The sequence below is a fragment of the Schistosoma haematobium genome, chromosome ZW, assembly GCF_000699445.3.
Source record: "Schistosoma haematobium chromosome ZW, whole genome shotgun sequence".
Classification (NCBI taxonomy): domain Eukaryota; kingdom Metazoa; phylum Platyhelminthes; class Trematoda; order Strigeidida; family Schistosomatidae; genus Schistosoma; species Schistosoma haematobium.
The window spans coordinates 50,307,496-50,331,777 of record NC_067195.1 but is presented as its reverse complement, the minus strand read 5'-3'; the positions used below and the strand labels follow the sequence as shown (position 1 = coordinate 50,331,777).

Here is a 24,282-nt window from a genome sequence, read left to right as displayed (position 1 = left end):
AAAAACAAATGTATTGTCTACATGACTTTGTAAAACTTGAGTGATTTAGGACAATTTCTATCAGAATTAATATCATTCTGACAACTATGTATGTAAAAATTATTTGAATACCCAAAAGAGGTTTCTACTTCTTATGTACCAAATGAACTGTTAATACTATTGATTATATAAATAAAACCGAAGAGAAACTCTACAACTATATCCTGAACAAGGTATATAAGATTGGATTAGATGTATTACTGTAGCAAAGGAGAAAACAAGTGGTGACAATTAAATGTATTTAAACACAAAGTTACAAAATCTAAGTAAAATCTGAAAACTACACACCAAATAATTCCGTTTGCATAATCTAAAGCAATTCTCTCACACTTCATTGTTCATTCGTTTCCAAACCAAACACACTCTGTTCTCGTTCTCTTCTCCTCCTCCATCTTATTAACTTTCTTACAACATACATTTCACTCTCGATTGATGATACATACTACTTATATCTGTCGATATCAGTAGCACACAACACAATCACATCAATTAATAACAATATACATATCAATTCCTCATCAATACTAATCTCTTGTTTATTCAACTATACGATCTCAGTTGCATAATCTATCCAAGTATGTAGAGATTAGGAAATATATACACATATCTATAACACTGTATGATACAATTCCAACGAAGCAATCCCATTTGTAGTAGATCTAAGGTGGGAGAATAAAAGCTTAATTAAATCATTAATCCAAAGATAATAATTGTGATACACATTCTTTTCATCATGTTGACTGCAATGTCTATCAATAACAGACAAGTTGCGTCGAAACTTTCGGTTGACTTTACTTATTTAAGAATAAAAGATGAAAATTACATTTTGTTTTCTTGTTTGTCTTTTGCCTGTTCCTCAAAAGATGTAAACAAATCGATAATTTTTTAAAATGGGAAATGAAAATGGGATCGTTTCTTCTCCAAATATCAAAATGTGATACATGTCGAACAATTGAGCTTCTTACAAAAACATATTTTTATAAATCTGTTTAGTTTACTATTACTGTATAAATAAATAAATAGACGAACTTTGTATTCGCATGGTATTGTTTGTTTACATGAAACTTCTCACTGATGATTACGACTGCATTTGATCAATCTGTTATTGGCATATGTGCATAATGTGTGAGCTGTCTCGTTGTTGCCATCAGTCACAAGCATTACAAGCAAAGTTGGATAGTGACTAATATCAAGTGAATTTCAACTTCACCACATTGACCAAACAAATGGCTATCAGGACTCAGTAACTATGTGGATGATGTGATGGTGTTTGAAACAAACAGTACTGGGTTCAAGTGTCGAAGTGAAAATCAACTCTGAGATGCAGGCACTTCTAGTTCACAAATCCTAAATAGAACGAAACATGCGTTGTGGATTCCAGTGCTAGTCACTATCCATCTTTGCAGATGAAATGTGTATTTGTACAAATTATATTTGTTATAATTTTTGCAAGATATATTCTGTTTAAAAATTAACTTATTCATTTAAGACGTTAGGTTAATTAAAGTAAATTTGTTGTCATCATTAGCACACATCACATTATTATTGAATCTATTAATAATATGAATCGTATTTAAAGTAATGAGGGATCATATACTACTTAAATGTTCAGTTTTATTCTCTAGATTTCGTTTTCTGTATCCAAAATTCATTATTATTATTATTATTATTATTATTATTATTATTATTATTATGTAGTAATATGAGCTTAAATGTTATTTATTTATTCTTTATTTGGTAAGGAAATACTATCACAGCATCAGATATAACAATACAACCAAACTCACTAGTGAATTTTTATATTCTATTCTAAATGGGTATTAAAATATTCATGGAAATGCTATATCATTATTATTTAAATTAGTCATACGTTTTACATGTAAACAATATTATCAGAACCTAGTCATGCTACTAGCCAGTTGTTATATATGAGGTTTGATTTTACTTAGGACTTAAACTTTATTTAACAAACATTTATCATATATAGTTCTTATTTCTTTCAAAATATCTCCTATCCGTGACAATATACTTACAACATCTTCCTTTTTGTTGTTTGAAACATCAATGGAAGTTTTTAGAATTCAGGTTCTTTAGTGACCATACTATCTTTTTAATCGTTTTAACGTTTATACATTATCGTAATGCCTTCTATGCAAGACCAATTTGGATTTCGGAAAGGTTGGGAAGAGATTTTCCGGTTTATGCGTTATTCATTCTTTCTTAGCTTTTGATCAGGCTTAGGCAAGTTTGGGAGAATTTTCGCACACAATCTTATAAACCCCAAATGTTTCTCTAGAGTTATAAGCAAGGATCGATTCACCAGGTTTATTTCATCAGCAATTATTTAAAATGTGAAGCACGAGAAATCATATACTTTCAGTGATTTTACTGTCACAGGTAGTCGACAACCGATTTACGACTATCCATTTTAGTACTTTATATCAGTCAAGCAAATCACCTATTTGCATATCAATAAAAATACTTTTGTGTCTCATGTTTTTTCTATGAGTATTATTACTCATTTAAATGTGTTTAATCATAATGACTAAACTATTAAGCTAAAGTCATGATTGGATTCAAATGAACGGATATAAAATTATCTAGGTCAAATTGATGAATATTAATTGTTTGAATCCTTACTTGCTTACTTACTTACTTACGCCTGTTGCTCCCAATGGGGCATAGGTCGCCGACCAGCATTCTCCATCCCACTCTGTTCTGGGCCTTCTTTTCTAGTTCCATTCAATTCTTGTTCATTTTTAGCATGTCTATCTTCGTTTCCCAGCGTAATGTGTTCTTTGGTCTTCCTCTTTTCCTTTGGCCTTGAGGATTCCATGTGAGGGCTTGTCTTGTCACTCAGTTGGATGCTTTCCTCAATGTGTGTCCTATCCACTTCCAGCAGTTCTTCCTAATTTCTTCCTCCGCTGGGATCTGGTTTGTTCTCTATCACAGTACGTTGTTGCTAATAGTGTCTGGCCAACGGATCCGAATTATTTTGCGTAGACAACTGTTAATAAGCACTTGTATCTTCTGGATGATGGCTTTTGTAGTTCTCCAAATTTCCACCCCATACAGTAGAACTGTGTTGACATTTGTATTGAAAATCCTGACCTTGGTGTTGGGTGACAGTGGTTTTGAGTTCCAGATATTCTTCAGTTGTAAATATGATGCTCTTACCTTGACGATCCTCACCTTCATATCTGCATCAGATCCACCGTGTTCATCAATGATGCTGCCCAGATATGTAAAGGCCTTTACATCTTCCAAATCTTCTCCGTCAATTGTGATTGGATTGTTGCTTGCTGTGTTGTATGAGAGAATCTTGCTTTTCCCTTTGTGTATATTGAGACCTACTGCTGCTGAGGCTGCTGCTTTACTGGTCGTCTTCTCCTGCATTTGTTGTTGCCTGTGCGATAGAACAGCCAGATCATCTACGAAGTCTAGATCGTCCAGCTGCATTTCAGCTATGCATTGTATCCCGTGCTCCCCTTCAGATTTTGACGTCTTCATGATCCAGTCGATCACCGGGAGAAAGAGAAAGGGTGAGAGCAAGCAACCTTTCCTGACACCGGTATTTACCTCGAACGAGTTTGTCAACTGTACTCTATGCACAATTTTGCAGTTTAATCCACCATAGGAATTCTGTATGATATTGACTATCTTCTGAGGCACGCGGTAGTATCGAAGAAGCTTCCATGGTGTTGTTGTGTCCACGCTATCAAATGCTTTTTCGTAGTCAATGAAGTTGATGTAGAGTGATGAATTCCATTCAATTGATTGTTCCACAATGATCCGTAGAGTTGCGACTTGGTCCGTAAACGATCTGTCCTTACGGAATCCTGCCTGTTGGTCTCGAAGTTGGGCGTCTACGGAGTCCTTCGTTTTATTTAACAATACCCTGTTAAAGACTTTTCTTGGTTCTGAGGGAAGAGTGATGCCCCTGTAGTTATCACAGTTGCTGAAATCGCCTTTCTTTGGTATCTTGATCAGGTGTCCGTCTTTCCAGTCTGCTGGTACTTGTTCTTTATCCCAAATCTCATTGAAGAGAATGTGGAGTATCCTTGTAGTCACCGCTACGTCTGCTTTCAGTGCCTGTGCTGGAATGTTGTCTGGTCCTGCTGCTTTGTCACTCTTGATTTGTCTGATGGCCATGCTGATTTTTCAATTGTTGATGGGCCAACATTGATTGGGAGGTCCGTGGGTGCTGCTTCGATGTTAGGTGGGTTTAGTGGGGATGGTCGATTCAAGAGTTCTTTGAAGTTTTCTACCGACCTGTTTCGTTGTTCTTCAATGTTTGTGATTACCTTGCCTTCCTTGCTTTTCACTGGTCGTTCTGGTTTGCGGCGATTTCCAGAGAGTTTCTTTGTCGTGTCATACAGTTCTCTCATGTTTCCTTCTCTTGCAGCCTTTTCCGCCGTCGTTTCTAAATCTTCCACATATTTACGTTTGTCGGTTCTGATGCTCCCCTTCACTTGTTTGTTTACTTCTGTGTATTCAGCTTGTGCCTTGGCTTTTTCTGCTCTTGTTCGACTGGTATTGATTGCTGCCTTCTTGTTCCTCCTTTCTTGAATCTTATCCAGTGTATCAACAGTGATCCATTCCTTGTGATAGTGCTTCTTGTGGCCCAGAACCTCATGGCATGTTGAAGTGATTGCTTCTTTGATCCCCTTCCAGTTGTTCTCCATAGTAGTTCGTTCTCCATTGAGCAGATCATGAAAGGCGTGGAACTTATCACTGAGGGCTATCTTGAATTTCTTGAGTTTGTTAGTATCCTGAAGAAAGGCCGTATTGAACATTTGTGATATTGTCCGCCTCATTGTCCAGTGCTTCTTGAGTTTCGATTTCATCTTGGCGACCAGCAAGTGATGATCTGATGCTATATCAGCTCCTCTCTTGGTTCTCAAATCATCCATTGTCCTCCTGAACTTTTTGTTGATGCAAATATGGTCGATTTGGTTCTGTGTATTGTGATCCAGTGAGGTTCATGTGACTTTGTGCATGCGTTTGTGTGGGAATATAGTTCCGCCTATGACCAGTTTATTGAAGGCACATAGGTTTGCAAATCTCTCATCATTTTCTTTCCTTTCTCCCAGCCCGTGTCGTCTCATGATGTCTTCATATCCGGTGTTGTCCATTACAACCTTGGCATTTTAATCACCCATCAGAATGATCAAGTCCTTTGTTGGGCACTTCTCGATGATTGACTGCAGCCTATTGTAGGATTGAACTTTGGCATCTTCATTGTGGTCGTTGGTAGGCGCATAGCATTCGATGACGTTCATTGAAATGCCCTATTTCTTTATTTTGAAGATGGCTTTGATGATCCTTGGTGCATGAGATTCCCGTCCTATAAGTGTATTTTGTGCTTGTTTGGACAGCAATAATGCAACTCCTTGTGTATGTGGTGCATTTTTTTCTTCATGGCCAGAGTACAATAGATGCTCTCCTGAAGCTAGTCGTTGTTGTCCAACTTGTGTCCAATGTGTTTCACTGATCTCAAGCACCTCTAGGTTGTATCTTCTCATTTCTGCAGCAATTTGGAAGACTCTCCCCCGATCTCCCACATTGCACGAGTATTCCATGTACCTAAATAAATGGTTGTCTTGGTTGTCAGAAGGAGCATCGGCCTTGTGGCTTCCGAAGAAACTCAACTTTTATCATGAGGCGTCATAACTCTTCTAAATGAAGACCTTCTGACTCCCAGGGCAGTGTGGCCACCAGTTTGGGTGACTCGACATTGAGTGCACTATGTTTAGATATGATTCGATCTGAACTAAGAAGGATCTGACACATTTGACAATGATCACCACCCAATGATCAGTCAATTGTAAATACATCTCAATCCTATAGAACTTCAGTTGTGGCACGGATAGCTCAGTGGTAACGTCTCTAACTGTAAAGCTGGGTGACAGGGGATCGAATCCATCAGGAAGTATCAGTTCCCTCTAGATTACAGTCACACCTTGTTGGCGAGTAATGAGCAACACGAAACCTAGGTCCATAGTTTCCTTGTGACTACCTCCAACCACCATCTTAATAAGAGAGAGTATTCACATTACTGAAGAAACATCTATCCAGTTCCCTTAGTTTTCAGTTGTTTCTGTTTTTGATATCAACCCATAAAAAGCCATATTACGTTATTTCATTGTTTATCGTATTGGTTAATTACAAATCTAAACAGTTGAAGAAGTTTAAAATCAATTCAGTTAAAACAACAAGTTGGAAATATAAAAAAATCCTAGTTTCTTTCGAAATAGTCTTTCCAATGGAATAAATCATAGCTGCTACCATTAATGATAATATTTAATCAAAATATTATTCTTAACATTATTTAGAAACTTTACTTTCTTATCAGAAACTTATAGTTACTTCTAAGAGTTTATTTGTTATTCTGTATTGAAACTAAATATAAATTTCATCTGTTTACTTTTAAATACCATTACTGTTTTTATTTAAATTAAGTTTTGTTCATTAATGATGGTTACATATTTTATAGGACTAATTGAATTGTAGTACAGATACTTTTTGGTGATACATCGTTTTAAACATGGCCTATGTACATTAAATATCATATGATTTTAAAAATAATAAAGAAAATTATGATCAGTTAGTTAATTAGTTATGTTTATTAAAAATATAAAACATACTTCCTAGTAGACTAGATAACTTTCTATATTTATTTTAATAGTTTTCTCATTTATAACATTTTTAATAGTTAAAAGGCGTATTCAATCTATTAGAACTAATTTAATGGAAATGAAAGCTTAATAGTTACTAGACCATCATGGAAAACCTGGAAGTACTGGATGGCCGTTTCGTCCTATTGTGAGACTCCTCAGCAGCGCGTATCCACGATCCCACCTCACAAGATTCGAACGGGGAACCTATCAGTCTCGCGCGCGAACGCTTAAGCTCTAGACAGTTGAGCTGGCCGACATTCAACTTTGTTAATGTAGTATTGTCAGATAAAGATTTATTTATGAGCACACATATCATATTTTAGGAGCATGATAGCTATTGACTCTAGAAATTCGTGTAATGTTTGTGATTGATAACAACAACGAGACAGCTCACACATTATGCACATATGCTAATAACAGATTGATCAAATGCAGTCGTAATCATCAGTGAGAAGTTTCATGTAAACAAACAATACCATGCGAATACAAAGTTCGTCTATTTATTTATTTATACAGTAATAGTAAACTAAACAGATTTATAAAAATATGTTTTTGTAAGAAGCTCAATTGTTCGACATGTATCACATTTTGATATTTGGAGAAGAAACGATCCCATTTTCATTTCCCATTTTAAAAAATTATCGATTTGTTTACATCTTTTGAGGAACAGGCAAAAGACAAACAAGAAAACAAAATGTAATTTTCATCTTTTATTCTTAAATAAGTAAAGTCAACCGAAAGTTTCGACGCAACTTGTCTGTTATTGATAGACATTGCAGTCAACATGATGAAAAGAATGTGTATCACAATTATTATCTTTGGATTAATGATTTAATTAAGCTTTTATTCTCCCACCTTAGATCTACTACAAATGGGATTGCTTCGTTGGAATTGTATCATACAGTGTTATAGATATGTGTATATATTTCCTAATCTCTACATACTTGGATAGATTATGCAACTGAGATCGTATAGTTGAATAAACAAGAGATTAGTATTGATGAGGAATTGATATGTATATTGTTATTAATTGATGTGATTGTGTTGTGTGCTACTGATATCGACAGATATAAGTAGTATGTATCATCAATCGAGAGTGAAATGTCTGTTGTAAGAAAAACACGAATTTCAGCGAATGGATCTCTTTTCAACGAATTTATTATCAAGCTGTACAATCGTATATATATGAAAATTTTGTTTTTGTAAAAGTACTAATTCCATGAGGAAATGTGAACACAGTTAATAAAAAGGTTATAATACTAGATTACGTAATATGAATAATAACAATAGATTTAGGGAATATAATAAGATGATTGCAATGTTTTTATGTTATAATAGTTAAAGGTCATAGAGGTGTAGAAAATAAGTATGGTGATATGATAAATATTTACGAATAAAACAATGGGAATATAAGACATAAGTAAAGGGGGGAAGGCAGTAATAATAATAATAATAATAATAATAATAATAATAATGATAATAATAATAGGATAATCAAAATGCTTAAGGCCAAGGTAACGATAACGAATAATATTGTCCGACCGGCCATTTTTTTTAAAAAAAAATTTTCCAACCCCAAATTACAATATTTTTCATCCCGTGTTTCGTCCAATGAAATGGCTAGTTCCAAAAATTAGATTTAATTGGTTAGTTATGTCTTGAAAATTGTTATAAATTATCAGTACTTGTCGACGAAGCACAATCTCAATCGTCATTATGGAGCAGAGTAACGTGCCGAGTACGAGCGCTGGTGTTTCCCACGTAACGGAAATGGAGGAAGTCTTTTTGACTACCTTGTTTCTGGTTGCGTTTCCATCGGTTGAAGCGTTAAAGACCACTATCACAAATTTTGAAAGATCGACTTACAGTCATTATGTAGTGAGAGATTCGCATATTGGCAGAGATCAAAAATCCTACATTAAATTTGTGTGTTGGCGAAATGGGCGTATAAGATCTAGCGGTTCGTCACAACGTATTAGACGGAGGAGGTAATTTGGTAAATTGTTTTATAATTTTTTTAATGAAGGGCTTCTATGAACACCCAATGTCCAGCATTTATGTTTTGTAAGATTATAGACGGCTATTGGACTGTTGTACGTGGGAATGTACATCACAATCACGAGTGCAATTCCCTGAGGTACCAGGGTAATTCATGGATGCGCAGGTTAACGGATGGGGAGTTTGAAACTGTGAGACCGCTGCTGATTTCCGGTACCGCTGCATTCCACATCAGGAATTTTGCTTACCAATCTTATGGGAAATGTCTGACCGCTCAAGATGTCTGCAATATGCGGTACAAAGTGTTCTCACACGCGAACCTTCCTGGTACGGAATTTGCCAATTTATAATGTACACTATAGGTGATTACGGGAAATTGAAAGCTCACATAACATCCTTGGGTGGGCTTTGCGGTTGGTTGGGTTTTCTGTAGATGTGAAGCAATGTTTCATACCTTCTGTGCCTACGACCCATCGCCGAACGTACGAGCAGTGCACTGTCCTATCTGTGGCGCCATTACAAACTAATAGTGATGACGTTCGACCGCGAGAACGAGTAAAGGCCCTTTTCAGGGCCACCCACAATTTGATTTCCATTATTTTTTATCTACTACTTTTCCGCCGCAAAGGTCAAGTGATTAAGCACTTATTAATGTCTCATGAATTTAGATATCCCTTAGAGATTAATAGTGGAAAAGCGATTATCGTTCATGTATTCGTAAACTTGTTTCTAACGTTTATTAGATATAAAGGTTAAGAAAACTTAGACAAGATTTTGTCATCTAATGAAGACTAATCTAGTAATTTTATATTGAAAATAATGTGATTAGCGTTCATGTTTTAGTAACACATTTGTAAACTATCTAATAAAAGTACATTTTGAGTACATTTTAATAGGAATATTTTAAATGAGTGAAAATCGTAATTTTGTCGTTAGGTCAATAAACTTATGATGACATTTATTAGTGAATGTAATAAGATAATTACAAAGATGAATGTGATTAAAGCTCATAGAGAAGTAAACGAAATTGAGAAAATTAACTTATTTAGGAATAAAATAATGACATTTGAAAACAAGTTGAAACCATCATCATTGAAATGATGATGGTGATAAAAGGTCATACAGTAAGTGTAAAAAGAAATAAGAATATTATCCGTTTCATAGATACACAAAACAAGAACTTCATATTCTTGTTTAATATTAAAATTTCCTGAAACCAGAACTATGCGTACGTAAGAAGTACGTCTGATCGTAAACTAAGCCTCCATAGTTATTCATAACTACTGATTATATCACCGTATTCATTTGCACACCTCATCAACTATTTATGACTGGTACAATCTCGTTGTACCAGTTAAATATTCCCTTAAAATATTCAAAAATCAAAAATAATTTAGGAAACAATCGTTTTCCTTAACTTCATCATCGCACTATACAGTTATTAGTCCATAATTTTATTATTTTATAAAGTCCAAAAATAAGGCATGACATTTATGAATTTGACAATGTAATGTGTTAACAATGGTTAACGTTTACATCTGTAACGATATATATATTTACAAATTAAAAAGGTCATTCACTAAAGGTCGGGATGATTTGCAGTAAAGTGTTCAGTCACAATAAGTGACTAAGCATTATAGGAAAATTGAAAATGCAAAAAATTTTGTGTCAATGAAATACATAGTACAAGAATTGAATCTTGTCAATTGACATAATAATAATAATAATAATAATAATAATAATAATAAGGAAAATAAATAATACTAATAGCATTGTAAATGTTCATTGATACAGTTGACCTTACTCATATTTATACGTTTAAAGTCGATAAATATTTGTTGAGTCAGTCAGACGACGTAGGCTTGTTCATTTACACTTCATGAAACTGATATTTCAAATGCTTGTCAAAAATGGTTACATTCATAATGTCTAGATAATTCAGGTTTCATATTACGGCGGTTAACAATATTCACACATGACTGATTAAACAAACTAGTTTTTATTACGACCAAAAAATTAATTTTAAAATACAGAACTACAAATAATTTACAAGTGAACACAATAAACCGTTTCAATGGACTTTTACAAATTAACCACATTTAAATCTAACGTTGTCTAATTCTCATTATGAATGAACATTTACAAAATAATCCTTTACTAAATATTAAGTATCTTTTTCGGAAAATTTATTACTACTTTCATATACTGTCAAAGTCAGTTCATTAAATGATCGTCTACGGTTGGTTCACCTGAATTATACATATTGCAACCAGTAATTTATCATGATGATTTATTGATATGTTGATTTCTTTTTCCCATTAACACACCGTGTGTTACAAAAAAGCCTATGCACACACTTTGGTGATAATTTGTTTATTAATTTGGTATTAAATATTTGACTACCGACCTCATTCAGTAATCACTATTATCAAATATTCAAACCGGTTTACAGATGCTTTTTCCCAAAAACTTTCTTTTACTGAGATACATATGATTATTCCTGTTCCGATAACTAACGACTTCAATTCAAGGTATACTTGATCGGAAAACAAAAATTGATCCCAATACACATTCACTAACAGTAGGATTGCATGGTAATGCAATTAAGTTGGTGTCTTTTTCTTCAAAAGTCTAAATTTTTTCAAGACTAAGATTACACAAAAAAAATTATTCATTATCATTAAATTTCAAATGTAAAAAATGAAAATTCTGGTATCCAATCACAGCTCCAGATGTGATTTCGATTTCAACTAATCAGATTACAAAGATGAACAGTTTACGACCAATCACAAAATTATTAAAGGTAACAAAATGTTTGTTCATTATCACTTGAGCACACACTTGCAAAACAAGTCCACCAATCAATGATACCTAAATTTTTCATTCACACCCCACAATTTTTTTAAAAGGGGTGGTAGGGAATCATATAGGCCGGTTACTTAATGTCAACCAACGATAACGATAAGACGTTCTTCTTTTGTACGCATAGTTCAGGTTTAAGCTCCTGGATGGTAAGAGCTTCGGCTATTTTTAAAAGTTGGATGCGAAGAAATCTGGGTAGATTTGAACGAATCATATAAACAACCTTAAATTCATTTTTTGGATCTGTAGAATGGTTATAGTCGATTAGGTGTTCAAGTATAGAACTCCTAACTGCTTTCCTTTCCCCTTTATAGAACCAAGCTGGAGTATGTTCCCGTATCCGAGTTGAAAGCGAGCGCTGGCTACGGCCAATGTACCTTGCTCCACAAGAGCAGGTGAACTGGTAGATGCACATAGAGGTGACCAGACGCTGAAGCTTGTCTTTTATGGACACAGAAAATAAGTTCCTACTCGTGAAGGTTATTCGCAATTTAGCTGCATTAAATGTTCTTTTAATAGTTGTTGTTAGACGATTTTTGATTACGTCTGATGTTCGATCACCTTTAAATTCCAGACTTATATAAAGGTTTTTCTTCGTAACGGAGCAACTAGGTTTCTTGTCACAGCTACTTCTATTCATATTCTTTTCTATGAACCGTTCTGGGTAACCATTTTCCGTCAGGGTTTTCTTGAGGAATTCGAGTTCTTCGTTAATGCATTCCTTACTGCATATCTGATGTATTCGATAACATAAAGAGTGGATGAGGTTTCTCTTTCTACTTAACAGAACCCAGCTATAGAAGTTGGTTAGCTGTCCATTCCATGTTTGTTTTCTAAAGATGGATCTTTTTAAAGAACCATTACTCCTTCTCATCAGACGTACATCGAGAAAAGGAATTGATTGGTCCCGTTCCCTTCCTAACGTGAAATCTATAGAAGGGTAGAATGAATTAAAGGTGTGTAAAATATCTTCTAAATCAATATTATTGTCACAAACGATAAACGTGTCGTCCATATATCTGACGTATAGGTGAAATTGACTGATCATTGAGCTTAGTTGGTCGTTTTCTAGCTTTGCCATGAAACAATCTGCTAAAATCGGACCCAAAGGAGACCCCATTGCGATCCCATCTCTCTGTCTATATATTTCATTATTAAAACTAAACTGGACATTAAAAGTACAGCGTAAGAATAGTTATTTCAAGTGTTCAGTCGGCAAACCTAGATCTATGTTGTTGGGATCAATATACTCACATATATAACATGTCGTTTCGGTTAAAGGTACGCTAGTGAACAAAGAGTTAACGTCAAGCGAGAACACGTGTTTTCCGGAAGTATTAACGTCCTTAATACGATCAATAAATTGAAAAGTATCATGAATAGAAAATTTAGATACTTGCCTTCTAACCGGTTCCAATATTTCCGCTAGCCATTTGGCGATTCTGTGGTATGGTGAATCCGACATAGCCAAAATAGGTTGTGACGGTAAACCCGGCTTATGTACTTTCGGTAGTCCATGTAAGCGCGGGATGATTGAACCCATGGGACGTATGTGATTATATAAATCTTGGGTTATTATCCCCTTATTCTTACGAATTTTAACAACATCTGTTAGCTGTTTTTCGATTTGCCATTTTTTATCAACTTCTTTAGCTTTGGAGAATTTAGTATCATCCTCTAGAATTAATTTCATTTTATCCAAATATTCATGGCGGTCAAGTAGTATTACATCAGCTCCTTTGTCAGGTTTACTTAGGATTAAATTAGCTGATCTAAGGGGTTCTTAGTAAATAGGTTATTCTTACTACATTGTGTATTAACGTATCCATGACTGCAGTCCACTAATGTGGATTTAAAGTGCTGAACATTTTCTGGGGATGTAGGCACATGATCATGAGTTTTATTTGATAGGTTTTCGAGTCGTATTTGTGTATGAACTCTACTAGTTTTGGAGGTGCTGTTACAGAACTTCGGACCCAATGATAAAGCCTGTATTTGGTCTGGTGAAAGTTTAATAGAAGAATGATTAAATACATACTTTTCTGGATGTTCTGGAAACTTCTTAATCACGTCTACGTGTTGCAATGTTTCCAAGTGTTAACGTTTAGCTTTTTGTGACTGTTTTTCCATAACATTAGTAACATAGCCCTCAAATTGTTTACGTTCATCTAACGACAATTCAAACAAGGCGTGACTTCTTAGAGATATGTTGCGATGTAGTTCGACTTTTCGAGATTTGATAGCATCGATATAATTGAGTGCATGACGTTTGAGTGTTTTTGCATTGGGATGAATATGGTTTCGCCCTAGTGCCTTCCAGAGACATTTAGGATAATCATTATTTTTGATACAGCTTTCGAGAAAATTGACCTCACATTTCACTAACGCAGGCTTGACGGTGTAACGTAAGACCCATTGAGCCCTTTCATCGTCATAAGGTCCTTGCATTTCTTCAATTGACAGATAGTTCCCATTTAAACATTAAAATTAAAACACCTTGTTATTAACTGTGTTCACATTTCCTCATGGAATTAGTACTTTTACAAAAACAAAATTTTCATATATATACGATTGTACAGCTTGATAATAAATTCGTTGAAAAGAGATCCATTCGCTGAAATTCGTGTTTTAATTTTAATGTTTAAATGGGAACTATCTGTTGTAAGAAAGTTAATAAGATGGAGGAGAAGAGAACGAGGACAGAGTGTGTTTGGTTTGGAAACGAATGAACAATGAAGTGTGAGAGAGTTGCTTTAGATTATGCAAACGGAATTGTTTGGTGTGTAGTTTTCAGATTTTACTAAGATTTTGTAACTGTGTTTAAATACATTTAATCGTCATCACTTGTGTTCTTGTTCACTACATTAGTTCTGAGCGCCAATAAAATGTAAATTTAGAACCATGAAAAAATGGTTAATAGAAAATTGAGACTCTGAAGGTTTCCATCTAACGCTTTTTTTGTGAGCGAAATCTCAACTGGGAAATTTCAATTCATTGTTCAATGAAAAATCATAGTTTTCGTCCATTAAATGTGAAAACCATACGTTCAATTCTTCATTTGCCAATCTTTCATGATTTGCCTTTCAATAACCTCATTGTTCCTTTCTTATTGTTATCAAAATTTCTTTCTATTTACATTTCTGTTCTCTTTATTTTGATCTCTTTAAGATTCTGCTGTCAGACATTACACTTCTGACTGGTTTTGCATACTACTTATGTCTGTTGATGTAAGTGGTGAACATGACAGTTGATGCTCTGACCTAATTGATTTTTAGATACATTTATTTATATTTTTTTCTATTTTGATCTATGAACATCCAATTTACTAATAATATCTGTCGTATTTACTATTAATTAAAGCAAGTCAAGATAAAACATACTGAGATAATGATCTTAAATGAAAGATGTCTACATTTATTCGTAAAACACCATTTAAATGTCAACAAATTAATCCATTTGATATTGTCTATCGTGAATGATTTAAGAAATTGAAAAATGAATTTAACTGATCAGCTTTAACGTTTTCTAATGAAATCATTAATGAATATCATGAATTTATTTATCTTAATTGATCTATTCATAATTGGTTATCAGATTTCAATAGATTATCTAATATGAAAAATATATGTTTATAGGAGGATAGAAAAGATTGCATTCTAAAATGGATTCGAGACTAAATAACAAATGAGGTTATCTATTAACCAAGGGCTATGAAAAGAAATAATTTATTGGTCAGATAAAAGTCCAATTAACAAATATCTACAAATATCCACAATAGGACGAAACGGTTGTCCAATGCTTCCAGGTTTTTCATGGTGATCTAGCTACAACTGATTCATGATCTCAACTGTTGAAATATCTAATACTTAATTATCAGATTGTATTATGTTTTTAGTGAATTTGATAGTTATTTCAGTTCATATTTTGTTTTAATGATATTGCTAAATTAAGTAAATATCTATGATTTAATTATCTGCCAATTATCTGTATAACAATTTCGATCTATAAAATTTTCTCGATCAATATACTTCAACGATTAGTTTCTGACTTTCGAAATGACGTTTATATTTGCATATATATTTATATCAAATAGTGATTTATTCATTAATTTCAATAGTTGAGATCATCAGTCAATTGAATCCAAACCACCATGGGAAACCTGGAAGCACTAGACTAACGGTCTAGTGGTTAAGTGGTCACGCGCGAGACTGATAGGTCTTGGGTTCAAATCCTGTGGGGTGGGATCGTGGATGCGCGCTCCTGAGGAGTCTCACAATAGGACGAAACGGTTGACCAATGATTCCAGGTTTTTCATAGTGATCTAGTTTCAATTTACTCATGATTCCATCTATTGAAATAACTATAACATCTACAAAAACCCCTTCTGAAATTATTCATTAGTTATCTGTGAGTCTTTGAATCTTTTTTAGTTGATGTTATTGATTAAATTTTCATTAGGATCTTTTGGCAATATTTATATCTTGACAAAATTACTTTGTTGTATTTATTGAGTTTTAAGTTTCTAAGTAAAGATAGTTAATGAGTAGTGGTGAAACTCAAGAAGTCTGTTACATTTTATTTGAAATTCGTCAGTTTGTTGATTCTAGTAATGATATTTACTTCATTTATTGATTAACCTTAAATAGTATGAAACATATATCTTGGAATTCATTAATTTCTATTATCCATTCATCTTTTATCTTCTAATTTAATAGAAAACAAAATGACTACTAAACTCATATGAATGTTTAAAATGATATATAAATTCTCTTTATGTAGCATATGTGAATCTTTTTTTTCTGGATTACATCCATCATATTTAGGTTTAAAATATGCGCTAAAGCTGAAATCATGTAAATAACAAACATTGTGACTTAGGAATTATTAAGAGTATTCGACTTATTGTCTGACTATCAGTTTATTAAAAGTAAGATTCTTTTTTTACTAACTTTGTTGATTCAAGTAGTAAATGTAGAATATTTAAAATAATAAATATGAAAAGTAATTAATGAGTAAAAATTCAATATTACAACATGTTTCAATAGTGAATATTATGGCGGTAAATATAAAATTATTCCGATAGTTTTATTTTTTTATTTATTTAACACATAGATATTGGTACAAGGAGGCACCAAATACATATGTGCGACACAGATCTCATTTGATACGTGTGGCGGCTGTGATACTGCCCGGGTGCCCAAACCAAAGCAGGTGTTTTTCTTAGGGTGCCACACCCGGAGCCTTTGATTTAATGGTTTGATCCACAAGGCAGTGGAGCAACGTAAGGAGATGCAGTCCCATGGTAGCCGGTGACCGACGATTGGTTCCTTCACCATTTGGTCCCTCAGGATACTGGAGCCCATGTGCACCATTGGTTTGGAATCAGGGTTTTCCAACCCCCCTAGGCGGACTCTCCATGTCCATTAACCCCGTTAAAGCGCCGGACATTCGCTTTTCGTCCTCTCAATTTCGTAAACAACACGCCCGCCACGAGTATGCAGTGAGTATAACTTCCCTGGCAGAGGCTATATACGTGTGGCCATGTGAAAGCATTTCGAGAGGGGAGAGCGGACTCTCCCCACTCTCGGCCGTACCAGGGCATTTGGGGGCTATTTCAATAAATAAATGGTTCAACAGATGTTCTTTGTTAAATTTTAATCTCGTTAGTTTCAATGAACTAAACTAGATAAAGTTAAGTAGTCATATATAAACATTATTTGATAAACAATCCTGAACTTTGCATTTCTAATATACTATGATTAACCAATCAACATCATTATCCTAATTTCTTTTATATTTATATATAAAGCAATTTAATATATTGTGCAGAATAGTATTGTATTCTTTCTCTATGTTCTACTGGTTGTATATGAAATATATGCATGGAACAATGTAAATTCAGTGTGAATGTAATTTGAATATACGAAAAACAGTCTTTTAATTGATCAACGAAAACTTTTAAGTGTTTATTTATGCTGGTTACTGATAGAAAGTAATCAATAACAACAAATCTTTATCCAAGAACTCAAATGGTTAACTTTGATTTCATTCGTATTAGCACATACAGTTAATTGTTTTATTTGCTAATATCAGTTAATCAGCCAAATCCGATGATTTAGTAACATAAATGACACGGTTGAAATTAGTGTATTTTTGATGCGTACAAGAATATAACTGTTAGATAAACGGCACATTAAAATGTTTATATTACCTCTAACAAGATTTAATCAATTACTTTTTTAATTTTGGTCTATTAATTTAAGTCTGTAGTTCTGAAAGCCTTGAATAGATACTTGTAAGGCAATAAATCACGGATAGTTTACTTCAGACTAAAAGGCATCTGATGAATAAATGAGTAATCACTTTTAAAGATTGTACCAAAGAATACACTAGTAATTTGGAAGTTGATTATGTTGGACGAAGACGTCTGAATGAACCCAATAAAGAAGTGTACTTATATCAAAGTATACAAATATTTTACTATCAACTATCGAAGTAAATACAAAACATCTGCCGTTTATGAAATGGCAATCAGATATTTATATGGTATAAATTAAATTAAGTGCTCAGGTTATGGCCTATAATTGAATGTTGCGCATATGCAATACATTATCTTTATTATCTCAGTAATTAGATAATTCCTATGTTTATATAATGCTTAGAACACAGAGTTTTTTTCATCAGACTAGATTATTTTCTTTACATTATTCGGAAGATATTTCTATCACCTGCTTGAAATTACTACTTTATACCATTCTCTTCTTTTATTAGGCTAGAAAAGTAAAAGTTAAACAGATGTTGGATTATTTTTGGCTTTCAAGTAACTCCTTTATTTGTATTGAATGAAGAGGGCAATTATTTTTTGTGATAAATCACTCATAAACTTTACAGCTTAAATTTTTAACTTTATTTTATCTTCCTTATTATTCTGCAATGTGTAGTGGCAAGATGTATAGTGTCAGATACTATGTTAAGCCTACATAGATTATTCCAGCCTTTGGACAGATCAGTCTATTTATTCTACCCAAGCTACATTTTAACCTTGTCAATAATTCACTTATCAACCTTGATTGTTTTTATGTGAGCGTATGCGTGTGTTTATTTCTTATCCTATACATTACATGTCTGTAACTTATTTTTATCTGGCAATAAATATTGGTTCATGTTTGATTAAATTGAGTTGATTCACGCGTCATTTAGCCCCGCTCTTTTCTCTTTGCTTCCTTCCATTCTCGTATTCGACTTATTTAATTCCATTATTCACTAACGTGGATTAGGTCAATAATTATATACTAGGATAGCCGACATGTATATTTCAGTAACAATCATTTACATGATCAACCTGGAGTCAGATTTGGAGCCACAAAAGATATACCCATGCATATGATAGATGTATATTTAGCAGATCGAAATTAAGCAGCACAAACTGAAAGTATTTGTTTTTTCTTCCAACCTAATAATTACACAATAATTTTTTCACTTTTTTTCTAGGTTGTTGTGTATTTTTCTGTTATTCATGTTCAGTATGTTTAATGTATCGTGATTATGGAGAATGTTGTTGTGCACCATTAATCGTACCAGCATCTGAATTTGTACTGGGAACACAACATCGTGCACGTCAAAGAATTAAAGTGAGTTTATTCTCGTGTTGTATTTTTCTCAATTATGAATCATTATTCAAGATTATTGATATCAATCTTAGTTCATACAATAATGACAAGAAAAATTATCCAAACAGACTTTAAGTTGAGTGTAAGTGGAAACATTCTAAACTCATATCATCTATGAGGTTTAGTTAGGAAAGTACTTCTCACTATACAAACAGATAAGCAATGTTATCTAAAATAACTAAGAAGCCTAATTAATCACTTTTATATCAATTAAATAGAAACAAAGCAAAATTAATATAAGAAAATGTGGTTTTAAAAGAACCTGAACATTCCTTTTCGATGGATAGTTGATAGAGCATTTTTGAGTTGCATATACATATTCTAATAACAAGAATGCACTTTACAAATGATAGAGAGATTAAACTGGCTTGTTAAGCCTCAATAATAACGTTGAAATACTCATGGAAATGAAAAGATTTTATCTTTACATACAGCATATATCGCTTTAATAAACGTGCAATGTTGAATTTAGCAGTATCTTTTGTCAGGTATCATTTATTTGTATCAAAAAGCCTTTGTCGAGTGATAAAAGGGCAAAATACATTGAGATTAAAGTATGAATTGAATGTCAGAATTCGTTTAATAATGTAAAGACAAACATTAAAATTCAAATGTAATGTGACTACAGAAATCCAAGATATTCTAGTGCCATTTTTTTAAACAGTGGATCATTCATCAAGTTTATAAGAAAAGAGAAAAAGAAGTCTAAAACACATTTTATTTGATAGAAAATCGATGGAATATTAGAAGATTTTATAAAAAGTTAGATCTTGCCATGTGGTTTCAATAGTTTGTGATCCCATGTTAAAATATCCCACATTAACGTTGTATTTAATTCTAAAACTGTGAACGTTGCGTAAAACATGATCACGGGATAATAAAAAATTCTAATAATGAATGTGTTAGGCATATTATATTCCATTCGATAACACTATAGTTTATGGACCATCTTTTAGTAATGCTATAGTAACCTTGAAAAGAATTCAACTATTTTCTAGGGTATGAGGAATCAAGATTAGGATTTGGAGTTGGAAGTTAAGGTTAGAAACTAGACACTAACTGAAATCAACAATAATGCTAAAATTCTATTTAAGAGTATGAATGAATGAACTTTGAGCCAAAATCCAAGACTTGCTATCTTTGATTTCTATGGTTTGTCTATTATTTATGGCCTCATCTTCCATTCATAATGATTTTGCAGACAAACAAAATGAATGGTTAGAGTTTAAATTTTGGCATGTTTTACGAATCACTGTATAAACTACTGTTTAGATTTGGATATTACCGTTCAAATATGCAATAAATAAGCTGTACAACACACCCTGGAAAGTAAAGACAGGCATATTTTTAAAAGGTGCTTGGATAAACGTTACTAGTGAGTACATAATAAATAATGAACCGAGACTGAAACCTTTATGATACATTTATCTGCATTTAAAACCCGTTCATTAAAGAATTGACCTTTGCACGTATTTATTAAACGGTTTGCTACAAACTTTGTAAAATAGACAATAATCAAACGTTCAGAGTTGAATTCTAATAATAGGGTAACGAGGTTTTATTCAACTTAAACTCGGTCCGCTGAATACTTTATTATGGAAAATATCTACTATAAAATCATCTTTTGTAAATAAAATGGACATTTCTGAAGAGGCAGGTGAGTGGGTGATTCTCTTTGGCCAGAAGAAATTTATTCCATTGATTCCAGCTATCATCATCATCAGCGTATATCAAGCAGCAATGTCAGGTGATTCTTTAAAGAGCCGATAAGTTAACAGTTATAAATTAAGATTTCACTTTAGAAAATGTTTTTTAGATTACAGCTATAAATTCATGTTGACTAATTATTGTTATATTCATTATAGGGTGGAATAGCTTCAGACTGCTGTCAATGGATATGGTGTTCTTCATGTTATGTATGCAGACTAAGAAGAGATATGAACTATACACTAAGTCAGCTGGGCACTTTAATTTAGGCATCCATATATTACATGCAAATACGATAAATATCTATGTACTTATAAACAGACATCTGATTTCAATTTGTAATTTAACTTAAATGTTTCCCTATAAATATACAGTTTCTTTTAAATTATTTCTTTTATTGATTTGGATGTCATGTAACTGGTAGTTAGTGTAAACTGAGATCTGAATTATAATTTTCCTTTCATCCTATAGATTCTTATTTACTTATGAAAAAACGAAGAGCAGTAAAATATATTCTTTTAATTAGTTTTTCATCATGACTCTACACTACTCGAGTTATAGTGTTACATAATTATATCATGGCATCATAAGTAATTACGAGACTGACTTTAAATAACTAAGTAACTAACAGGAGGTGGATAAGATAATTACAAACAATCAAGATATCTAAATGTGGAAATTATATTTGAAATAACTTCAGTGATTGACATTTAAATAATTCAGATGTTTCGTCTAGCGAACTTATCTGGACTTCTTCAGGTCAAGCATATAATGTCTTCTCTATACTTGGCGCCCAATTTTTGTCAAACTATTCGTACTAATACTGACGAATATTTGTATAAACCAAGACAATTATTTGTAAAATTTGGAAATATGTAATTTAACGGCTGATAAGTTACATAATATTCAAAGATAGAATTTGCAAACTATTTTGATTTGAAGTGAATCTAATAATATTAACGTAAGACGAAAGAGACTAATCTTAAAATTATACAAGAACGCAAATGTAAAATAAGCTTAGAAAATATTAATCATAGTTCTGCTGTAGGCTTTGCTTATTTAATCTGTGTCGATGATCAAGGTAGAGGTTATTTTGAGTATAAAGGTTAGGTTTCTGAATACGAATTTTGGTAGCTTGATAAGTGTGTTGAAGATGAACCAGTCAATCATATAATCAACTTGACGGAAAACGATTTACAATTTTGTTTGAATCCACTTAATCTTATACTGATTTATCCTGATTATCTAGTATATAGTTTACTTTTAAAAATGCGTTCACAATTCCTAAGGATATTTTCAGATACCAAGTTTCTACTCACCGTTTAGTAAGTTTCAAATATGTGCGAAAGTTCTTGATAAGTTAAGAAGAACTATTGTTTGTTTTTAATATCCGTTTAATAAGTAATAAGTTCACTGCATTGACATATCTATCGACTGGACGTCACGTTCATAAACTGTTCAGTATTGTTTAAATTTTAAACTATGCAAATTGTGAATGACAAATTGTGTCACCAACTAATTATCTTCATATATAACTACTTCAATGATGCAGAGATTACAGATAAGCCAGTTTTTATATCACACAAATCAGTTCACAACTTATTTAGTTATTATCAACCTGAATTTTGGTATTCAGTTGAGATTACATACGAAACTAATTTTTATCTATTCAATTCTTATACCATTTTTAAGTTTATATGAAGTAATTTCTAAATCAATGTTGCTTTACAGCCTAGAGTCTATGAAACTGTACATTGACTAATAAAAAATTGATCAATTCATATAAGTTAATCTCCTCGTCTGTCAATGTAAAATGATTTTTGTGTAGCGAATTAAATCACAATGTAGAGAAACGACTCTGTAGGTAGCTCCACTGACATTTGTTGAGTTTCACCTGTGTATTTATAATTTGTAAGAAGTTGATACTGACTGATAGATAGGGAGCATGATAAAAGTTTGACTTCCATAAGTCTTCTTCATGATACATTATTATTGTTCACATCATATATACGTGTTACACAATTTGAAAGTTCTAATTTGTTCATCTTCAAATTATACTTTCGTTCTCATGATAATTTGCGTTTATTCAAAAATAATATTACGTGTAGCGAATTCAGCTGAGGATAAGCTGCACTTTGTCAGGTTATCAAAGTGTATCGTCGTCAGTAATAAAGGTTGTTATTTCTTCCATCATAACTGAGTGCTTTACACTTGACACATCCGTAGCATGATGGAATGGTACTTTCTTCGTAGGAATCTTTGCATTTTTATGTAAGCCAGAAAAGATAACAGAGAACGAAACACATCATGCTTCATAGATTACGACTTCACTATGATTGGTTGCTGGGTGCAATGTGAAAATTTTGATCGAGAGTGGAGTTTATCCTCACCGGCGAACTTGCAGGTTGACTTTTGAATAGATTTTACCATAACTCAAAATTCTTGTCATTAAACATCATGATATTTTCGAATGTCCGTATAGCCGAATATCTTTAAAGAGAACTAAATAAGTCCAAAAATAAACTAGAAAATTGAAAACTACTTAGACAGAGGTTTAAGAACAAGTTAATAAGTTAATAAAGACGTTTCATATTCTGAAATAAACAACTGTTATTCCTTGAGGTTTGTAGATTATTTTTATGCTCGATTGATAACTGAAGATACTAATACTTCGGTCATTATCGAAGTGAGATCAATACATAACAATTAATTAGGTCACATGGATTTAGCAACAGACCATTAAATCCTAGTGCCAAGTCCATTAATGGATGTTATTCTGCTATCTAAATCTATCTTTCAACCATCATCTGTAAATAAAATGAATAAACCTTAATAAGTGGTTAAGAAGAAGTGATCACCTATTAATTATCAATTTCTTGATTTCATGATCATTTCTGTGGACATGGGAGCTTATTTAAATATATAAAAGTTTAATAACTGAGAACTACTACGTAACAGCTTTACAAAAGTATTTAGTCAAAATATATGCACGTACTAGGTTGCTTATAATGATCATAAGTGTACTAATCACTTCATTCATTTCAGTGTTATTTGAATAAGGTTGATTTAACTGGCAACAGGTCTGTTGAGATCATATTCATCATCTTTCTGACATTTAAGAATAATCAATATCTAGTCAAAAACTAAATTTCATATCTCTATTGGCAACACTTAAAGATGTAATTCCATTATTTAAGTACAGTTACTTTTGACTATCTCATTTACTGTTGAAAATTTATTGAAATTTTAATCAATCGAAAATGGCTCATGGTTTCATTTTTAAATTTATGTTTTTTGATAAAAAGAAAATAATGTTGATTGTTATA

The 24,282-nt window shown here is 32.8% G+C and overlaps 1 protein-coding gene across 1 annotated transcript in view; it reads left to right on the top strand.

Moving 5' to 3' along the window:
• PLAC8_1 (Placenta-specific protein 8 protein) overlaps positions 1–21,440 on the top strand; it is a 29,462-nt gene extending 8,022 nt beyond the window's left edge. Inside the window, exons 2-3 of the mRNA XM_035734238.2 lie at positions 19,071–19,210; positions 21,115–21,440. Of these exons, the coding sequence (XP_035588978.2) occupies positions 19,071–19,210; positions 21,115–21,225 (251 nt within the window). The 3' untranslated portion in view covers positions 21,226–21,440. The remainder of the gene's footprint in view (positions 1–19,070; positions 19,211–21,114) is intronic.
• Positions 21,441–24,282: the final 2,842 nt, after the last annotated feature.